General features: G+C 41.1%; 2 protein-coding genes across 7 annotated transcripts in view; one reads left to right on the plus strand and one right to left on the minus strand.

Annotated features, from left to right (window-relative positions):
- The window catches only part of pphln1 (periphilin 1), a 28,380-nt gene extending 24,541 nt beyond the window's left edge, over positions 1-3,839 (minus strand). For 2 of the 4 annotated variants that reach the window (XM_042710102.1, XM_042710104.1), the window contains exons 1-4: positions 3,752-3,839; positions 3,141-3,178; positions 2,912-2,976; positions 2,145-2,312 (exon numbers count right to left, since the gene is read on the minus strand). In XM_042710102.1, the coding sequence (XP_042566036.1) occupies positions 2,145-2,312; positions 2,912-2,976; position 3,141 (234 nt within the window). In that variant the 5' untranslated portion in view covers positions 3,142-3,178; positions 3,752-3,839. Of the gene's footprint in view, positions 1-2,144; positions 2,313-2,911; positions 2,977-3,140; positions 3,725-3,751 lie in introns of those variants that run through there. The other 2 variants (XM_042710103.1, XM_031583341.2) reach the window with 2 other exon arrangements.
- Positions 3,840-3,841: 2 nt separating this feature from the next.
- zcrb1 (zinc finger CCHC-type and RNA binding motif 1) lies at positions 3,842-8,955 on the plus strand. Of its 3 annotated transcripts, none has more exons than XM_012830251.3 (8): positions 3,842-4,021; positions 4,209-4,318; positions 4,452-4,480; positions 4,595-4,706; positions 4,836-4,943; positions 6,086-6,195; positions 8,189-8,270; positions 8,444-8,955. In XM_012830251.3, exons 2-8 carry the CDS (start codon positions 4,235-4,237, stop codon positions 8,582-8,584), a joined length of 666 nt encoding a protein of 221 aa, XP_012685705.1. In that variant the 5' UTR covers positions 3,842-4,021; positions 4,209-4,234; the 3' UTR covers positions 8,585-8,955. The 3 variants fall into 3 exon arrangements, with proteins under 3 accessions (XP_012685705.1, XP_031439103.1, XP_012685704.1); XM_031583243.2 differs by having other exon boundaries at positions 4,214-4,318; XM_012830250.3 differs by having other exon boundaries at positions 3,842-4,013.
- Positions 8,956-9,092: the final 137 nt, after the last annotated feature.

A 9,092-nucleotide genomic window follows, 5' to 3' on the forward strand; every position in this document is an offset into this window, starting at 1 on the left:
GCATTCATCACTTTGTAATGTTGCCATTCCTTTTCACAACACTTAAAAGACATGTAGGGATTGAAGACACCAAGTGAGAAAGCGTTTCAGGTGTTACTTTGTCCCATTCTTCCTGCAAACACGTCTTAAGGTGTGCAACGGTACAGGGTCTTTGTTGTCGCATTTTGCGTTTCAAAATGCGCCACACATTCTCTATTGGGGACAAGTCAGGACTGCAGGCAGGCCAGTCCAGCACCCGCACACCCTTCTTCCTCAGCCATGCCTTTGAAATGTGTGTAGAATGTGGTTTTGTATTGTCTTGTTGAAATATGCATGGGCTTCCCTTGAAAGGATGTCGTCTTGAAGGCAGCATATGTTGCTCCAAAATCTCTATGTACTTTTCGGCATTAATGGTGCCATCACAGAAGTGTAAGTTACCTTTGCCAAGGAGACTGACACAACCCCATACAACGACAGACCCTGGCTTTTGGACTTGTTGCTGGTTAAAGTCTGGATGGTCCTTTACTTCTTTGGTCCGGAGCACACGGCGTCCATTTCTTCCAAAAAAGATCTGAAATACTGATTGGTCTGACCACAATACACGTTTCCACTGTGTGATGGTCTATCCCAGATGCCTCCGAGCGCAGAGAAGTCGACAGTGCTTCTGGACACGGTTAACATAAAGCTTCCTTTTGGCACAGTAAAGTTTTAACTGGCATTTGTGGATGTAACTACCTATTGTAGCGCTTGACAAAGGTTTGCCAAAGTAATCCTGAGCCCATGTGGTTATATCGCCTATAGATGAATGACGGTTCTTGATGCAGTGTCGTCTGAGGGATCGGAGATCACGGTTATTCAGCTTGGGCTCGCGCACTTGCCCTTTACGCACTGAAATTCCTCCAGATTCCTTGAATCTTTTCATTTTGTTATACACCGTGGAGGGTAAAATATCCAAATCCCTTCCTATCTTTGTTTGAGAAACATTGTTTTTAAACATTTAAATTATTTGCTCACGCATTTGTTGGCAAACTGGTGATCCTCGGGCCATCTTTGCTCCTAAAGGACTAGGCCTTTCCTGGATGCTGCTTTTGTACCAAATCATGATTACAATGACCCGTTAACATCACTTGTTTCAAATCACATCATTATTTAATTATTCTACCTCCTTACTACCCCTAAATTGCCCCGTCCCAACTTTTTTTGGAATGTGTTGCAGGCCTGAATGGCAGGAACGGATGTATATTTCCAAATCAAATGAAGTTGACCAGACAAAACATGAAATATCTTGTGTTCATTCTGTCTGCAATTAAATACAAGTCAAGGTAAATTTATAAATCACTGCATTCTTTTTTTATGTGCATTTTCCATACCTTCCCAACTTTTTCTGATTTGGGGTTTTAAGTGCTAAAGGCACAGAGATATGGTACTATGCTAATTCCCTTTGGGGAGTAATTAAGTACACAAACTCTCTCTCTCTATCTGTCCATTTATTGCAATGTTAGCAACATACAGTTAGAGAATAAAGTTAACCTTTGAATTTCAATGAAATATAAAAAAAAAGTTGAACTTTAGCAGTGAAATTCATCAAAACTTCAACTATAACCTCAAAACTCTGCCATTTTCTTTTGTTAAATGTTGTTGTCTCCTTTACTTCAACACTAAAAAATAATTGTTTTTCAGAATCGTATCCGACCACTGGGTGGCAGCAGAGGATCATCATAACAGAGTTCATCACAGGACACCACTTGCTACCACAACACTCAACACATGTGCAGGTCTCATACAAGCTGTCAAACTTTACCACAGTTCCCGTCTGTGGTTCTGCTTCAGTTTCACTAAAGTATACATTCGACTGTTGAATTTACCTCCCTCCCATATGACTATGCGTCATGCCAAAACAACCTAACACCTACAAGTTCTATTGGATTTGCCTTGACTGTGAGGCGGGAGCACGCACACGCGCACGCACAGGGAGAGAGGGAGAAGGAGGGGGAAAGAGAGCGAGAGATAGAAAGAGTTTTATATCCTCATCCTCCTGAATTGTGTGGCATATCGTGTTGCACACAAGAGGTAACTACTGCTCTGCAATGGAGCGGAATCCAAGTGGCTCCTGGCCCAGTATAACACACGTTAGCCTGAGTTTTTATCTGAATTAGACCACTTACCCTTCGGCCTGGGGGAACTGCTCTGTGTTCTCCAGCAAAGTGGGGGCCCTCGCCATGGTAACTGCGAGGGGGTCCTCCTCCTGGGTAAAATCGAGGGTTGTCGTTGTACTCAAAACCTCGGCCATAGTCTTCATCTGGACGTCCAAAACCAGACCTCCTATAAGGGCCCTGCAATGATATGGGGTTATGTGTCCACTGTTTTACACATGTATGCAGCTTTTCTCTGAAATAACCAAGACATTGTTGACAGAGATCATTTCGAAACACTGTTAATGACTTGATTAATATATTCAATATATATATATATATATTCATAATAAGTCATTAACAGTGTTTAAAAATGATCTCTGTCAGTTGTGTTTCCCAGCTCTTCCCTGAAATAATGAAGTCTTTGTTGACTTCCCAAGAAGAAAATGTCTGTGACGGAGAAGACAAAAAAACTAGTCTCTTTACTAAGCCCGTTGTTGCTGATGTTATCCACTTAGTTCTGATATGACATTTAGTTGTACAGCATAAATTGCTCGAACAACAACTTTATGTGTGTGGACTTACAGGCTCTGGTCAGTATATCCGAAGAGGTTTGTGTCATGTCAAACACTATTTTGTACAAGTAGGGAATCTGTATCAAATCCACACACAGAGGACTGTAGGTCCAAGGCTGCGGAGAAAAGCTCCTGAGCTCCATGAAATTCACTGGGTATTGTGATTGACAGAGACAGAGAGAGACAGAGAGACAGAGACACAGAGAGAGAGAATCAGACACTCACCCCTCTCTCTACAGGAAACCTGTCCTCATACACATCCCGAACATTTCTATCTCTTCTAAATGCCACTGCAAAACAAAAAAGGAGAACATATATTATCATCATCATTATCATAATCATTCTTATTCGTATTGTTCTTATTACTAGTATTATACTATAGTAGTTAATAACACAGATTTCCATATGGTACTTCAATTCATCGTACAGGATAAAACTAATAAAACTCACTTACTGTCTGCTAAATGTGTTGGGGTTGTTGCAGTGTGATATCTAGGGCAATAAAGGTAAGCAGAGTTAATTATGAAATGTATTCAGTTTCAGAAAATGCAAGGATACAGTGGAGATTTTGATGCAATATTCTCATTTACGAATTCACAATTGCAAACAAGAAAGGGTCGCCTCAAGAACTCATGGAAAGACAGTTCCATTTGAAGTGCCGTCAATCAACAGCTGTGAGCTAAGGAAAGATGTGCATCGCTGTCTTCAACACATAGAGCTTTTTTAAAGCAGATACACTTCGACTCCAGCTACATCATATATGGACTGCTTAGCAGCCATTTCAAGACAACTACGACAAACAGCGCTACAATTCATTCTCAAAAGGCATGTAGAAATGTGGGCATGTGTCACGTTAACGTTAGCTATCATTAGTATGCTAGCTAGCTAGCTAGCTTGTTTATTGACAGAAAGCTCTGTCCCTACTCAATGTGGCGTTCACCTGCATGCCAAATTCCACCTCGATAGATTACTATATCTATGCAATATCTATTCAACGCTCGCAGTGGCAGTATTATTAGGAACAGTGGTGTATATAGTCAGATTACAACGCAAGGAAAAACTCACCAGGGACATTACGTGAGTTTGTCACAACCATGACATCCGGCGGCAGACGTAACGTAGAAGGTTTTCGTTGGTAGAAAGCACTGTCAATCAAATCAACGTCATATTTCTGCGTCGGTGTCAACAAGCTGTGGATTCAAGTTGAAGCTATATATTTGTCAAATTTCGTCTATACCTTTTCAAAGAACAAAGTTTTAACCTATTTGGGGATACCTTTTAAACAAATATTGTCAGGATTATCAGGAGGAAGACGTTGTTCATATAAGTACGACGGTAATTCATGTATTTGTATTAATAATGTATAGTGTAGTGTGTTGCGAACCTGGCCAGTGTCATGGAACTGTTAATTGTAAATTATGTTAGCTGTACTCTTTGGTGTTTACTTCAGTATATCAAGACAACCAGTGGGGAATAGCAGTAATAATTTGCAGCTGACGTTGATGTTACTGTTTTTCTGAAGGATAGTCTTCTGCCTGGTGCATCAAGATGAGCGGTGGCTTAGCGCCCAGTAAAAGCACAGTCTACGTTTCTAATCTTCCCTTCTCTCTGACAAATAGTGACCTTCATAAGGTAATTTCTTAGCTTTTTTTTTCTCATGCCATATTTCTTTGCAGCCATACAAAACAATATGGCCATTACTCTACCCTGCAATGTGCTCCAAGTTCGGCTGATGCATAATTTTCTTTTTTTTTTATCGTTTCAGCTGTTTTCAAAGTATGGCAAAGTTGTGAAGTAAGTATATCTCTCGATAGTCTGAACCTTTTGTTGAAATTTGCTTTGAAATAGTGTGATGTCTGTTATACTGAATCAAACACGTCGACATGTAATTTAAAACCTCTTTTGAAGGGTTACTATTGTCAAGGACAAAGTGACACGTAGGAGCAAAGGGGTGGCTTTTGTCCTATTTCTTGAGAAAGAGTCTGCTCATAATTGTACACGAGAAGTGAACAGCAAACAGGTAAGTAACACTTACAGTGATTCTTCATTGGAAGCACCAATATCTAAGCCTACTTAAAATGTTATAATGAATGATTTTATTTAAAGTATTTGCAAACTTCTTTCATTTTGACTCCTGTTGTCTTTATAGTTGTTTGGAAGGACTGTGACAGCCAGTATAGCTGTTGATAATGGCCGAGCAACAGAATTCATCCGCAGGCGAAATTATACAGACAAATCCAAATGTTACGAGTGCGGGGTAAGTGCCTTGAGGTTCAATATGCATGTTTTCTGTCCTTCGGTTCTGCCTATTTTGTATAGCCGACTTGCTTTTCACAGCTTTCATAAAAGCTCTCACAGCACAACATCCAACTACATCCCCAAAAGACACCAGTTAGCCTGCTTGCAAGCTTTCATCCGTGCCACAGGGGCTGTTCTTGGTGTTTGCAAGGTTTTTACCGACGACGCCTTACTTACTTACTTACTTACACACACACACACACACACGCACACACTCCGCTAACCTCCCCCCTCCCCATCCTTCCCACTGCGGCTCATCGGAAATGGGCCTTCCCTCTCGGCCTGTGGCCCCGGCCCCAGGTCACTCTCCAGGACATTCATCAGCGCCTAACGGGCTGAAGACTCCTCACACTCTCCAGAGCAGCGCGGCACGGCACGGCACGCTCCCCCACGCAGTGCCCTTTAGGAAGTTGGCCTGTTAGTTTTACACCGAAACTCTTCACTGCTGCTTTAAATACTCAAGGGCTCAATATACTTCTACGACTCCGTTACTCCCTGGTCACGCAGTTGCCTCGACGGACTCGTTTTCATTTATGGTTCTCCAACGGTTGTGGGTGTTGCAAAGTAATAATAAAAAAAAGATGTCGCAGGACCAAACTCTGTAGATGGTCGTATTTGTATATAAAAGTTGTTTGTTTGCTTTTTTTTCGCTTTGTTTCTTTAAAAGTTACCGATAAATAGACACTGTGCAATGTAAAAACCCCGTTATTGTAACTGAAAAATACGTCTGAGGGGATTTGCGAGGTGTCTGAGCCAGCTATCTAATGTTGGCATACTACTACCCACAAGGTAAACAGCGATGTATTGACGGAGACGGATAGTTACAAAAATTGGGAGGTGCACGTCAGGCCACGGAGAGGTGCTCGTAGAGGGCTCTCCGTGTCTCTGTGTCTCCGTAAACGGACAACCATAAATTGCGCTTCACTCCTGATGGATATGTGAAGTGTGGAATATAGATAAGATCCTATATGCAGGCTAAAAAGTGAATATATGATCAAATGGTTCATGTTCCCTGAATACAAATGTATTTCACTGGTAAATCAACATAGAAGTAATCACAGACAAAATCAAATTTGATTTATCACCTTTTTTCCATATCAGGACTCGGGACACTTAAGTTACGCCTGCCCAAAGAACGTGCTCGGAGAAAGGGAACCACCCAAAAAGAAGGAGAAGAAAAAGAAGAAGAAACAGGCAGAGGAACCACAGTGGTATGAATCTAATCTCCTACAAAGGCATATTAGCATCATGAATAACTATTCCCCTACAGCACAGCAGGGTCACTCTGACTGGACATCTCACTATATTGTATTATTACAGTGCATGAAATGCCATGTATTGTTATTCCTTCGTTTCTTATACTTCTTCTTCTTCTTATTATTCTTTGTACCGACTTCTGCACTTAATTCAGCTTGAACCGCTTAACTTAGAAAATCCGTTCTTTGGCGCGTAGGTCTTGTAAAGGACACTTATGCTATGTATTTTTCATTTTTCTAAACTTTATACTTTTTAAGAAAAACGAATACAAATTTTCCCATTGACTTACATTGGGCCATTATGACATCATAATAAGGTCATTAAACTGGCTTGCACCTGTGCTTCACTGACACCTGCGCCAAGGTTCCAAGGCTCCTCTTCTCTCTGTCCCTCTCCATTCAACTGTATAACTAGGAATATTAAGAGACACCTTCCATACTCTACTTTTTTTTCAGTCCTTTTTTCTCTCCTTCTTTCAGTATTTTCCCTCTTCACTCTCTCTTTACTGTCTTTATCCATAGCTACTCTTGTTCACTCTTCTTTCCTTCTTCCACTCTTCTTTCCTTCTTCCTTCCTTCTTCCACTCTTCTTTCCTTATTCCTCTCTTCTTTCCTTCTTCCACTCTTCTTTCCACTCTTCTTTCCTTCTTTCACTCTTCTTTCTTTTCTTCTTTCCTTCCTTCACTCTTCTTTCTTTTCCTCATTCATCTTCTTTCCTTCTTTGACTCTTTTTTCCTTTCTTCTTTCCTTCTTTCTTTCTTCTTCCTTTTTTTTAACTTTTGCATTTCATGCACTGGTATTTCCTTCAGGAAATGCATTTTCTAGTTTAATAATTTGTTATGTCCATTGATGGAATATAATTACCTGAAATAAACCCAAAATATGCGTGGAACGCTATAACATTACAGGCTTTTTGAACTTCTCAGTGTGACTGTAGAATTAAAGCATTGCCATTCTGTCAGCAATAACAACCACATGCTATGCCTTTAGTTATTGTTGCTAGTAACGGTTGTATAGAGCTTGTTAATACATCAAAACCATTTTAAACCATATTAACCATTGTTAATGCGTCAAAACCATATTAACTATGTTTTCAGTCCAACTAAAAGCTGAGGTCGTTGGTTTGATTCCTGCAAGGGGCAACATTCATGGGTCGTTATTATCCGTCTTGCCTCAATGGGCAGCTGAACATTCAGTTGAAATGCTACGTGCCAACTCTGAGGCTCATATCAAACCTGACAGGACAGGTGTTATCCAGGCCCATTCAGTGTGCTTTATTACCTCTCAGTGACCACACATGGTTGGGTACCCTTCTGTCTCTAGGGTTCTTTTTTTTCATCCCTTTGTAACTATGGTGACAGCCAGCTGAATGCCTTTTGTTTGAGTGGCATGATGACAAATATTGACCGTAGCAAAGTTACTGTTGATGTGATTTGTAAACCTCTTGTGGGGATGCCAAAATCAGACAGCCAGGGAAGCCAATAAGGTAATTAAGGTGAAAGGGCTTGTTGAGTCTGCCCTTTAATGGAAAGCTAAGCACTCTTTTCACTTCTGGTAAAGTAGCTTTGAGATGGAACACTTCCAAAACCCGCTAAGTCAGTCACGTAAGGGCCTAATGCCATTTAGTGTCTTCCTAGATGTTAGTTGTTGTTTGTTGTCTTGGTTTCAGGCGTGCCAAGGACGGAATATTACAGGTTGGCATGTAAGGAGTACACACGAGGGCACAGGGTTCATTTAAGGGTAACCTTTCTCAGTTAGACTTCCGGCAGTGAATACAGTACAACACCCAAGTTCATCAAAACAGACATGGACCAGATGAAAGAACGTACATGTTTCTGGTGGTTGTCTTGTGCAAACATAAAAATTACTTTTCATCCTCCTCTCGTCACTTCCAATGCAAAAATGAATCTATATTTGTTTTAACGATCTGTCGTTTGTTTGGTGATAGTGAGGAGGAGGAGGAGGAGGAGAGTGAAGAAGAAGGAGAGGACCCAGCTCTGGACAGTTTGAGTCAGGCCATCGCCTTTCAGGTGAGTGTACCGTCTCTTTTTTTTTTTGGTTTTCATCCCAGTGAGGTTTCAGCTCCTTTTTAGAGCGGTTTCAAACATCTCAAAGCCAGCCGGAGCAGACACTGAAGGGATGCCAAGCAGCGCCTGCTTCTGAAACATGGCTTGATGATGTGTCTCCTCTTCCTCCTCTGCAGCAAGCCAAAATGGAGCACGAAGAACAGCGACGGAGACAGGTGGTGGAGGAATCCAGTCAGGCCTCGACATCAGAGGAAGCGCGTAAACCCAGGATCAAAAAGAGTGCCTACTTCAGTGACGAGGAGGAATTCAGTGACTGATGAAAATTTGGATGCGCTGCTCGAGATTTTTTTTTCTTTTAGTTTGACACATTGCAAATATTCAGGATCTTCTTTTTCTGTTTTTTTTTTTTTTTTTTTAAATCCTCTGACGAGGCGCTCGCTGAAAAATGTTTTGAAGAGCAGCATCAAAGACGCTCCAAAGCATCGGGCTTTACATTTATGTCAAATTGGGTGTCATCAGCCTCTGTGGAGAAGAAACATGGATTAATTCCCCCCCCCCCCCCTGTGTTGGAGCACCGCGTTTCAAACCCTAATAATTAGCCCTTAGGTGTCCTTTTCATTTTATGTAAATAAATCTGCCACTCTCCTAAAAACTTACCATTAAATGCACCTCTTTACTTTTTCTACAGAAAATGTGCACTTGTGTTTTTCTTTTTGTAGTTTAGCTGTGTGAAATAAAAGTACTCTAACCATAGGCTTGTGTTGAGCCAGTTAGATCATGCCCTCAATGCTCCTTAACACAATCTTATCCCCATATCCTCAAGAT

This window comes from Clupea harengus, chromosome 16 (assembly GCF_900700415.2).
Source record: "Clupea harengus chromosome 16, Ch_v2.0.2, whole genome shotgun sequence".
Lineage (NCBI taxonomy): Eukaryota > Metazoa > Chordata > Actinopteri > Clupeiformes > Clupeidae > Clupea > Clupea harengus.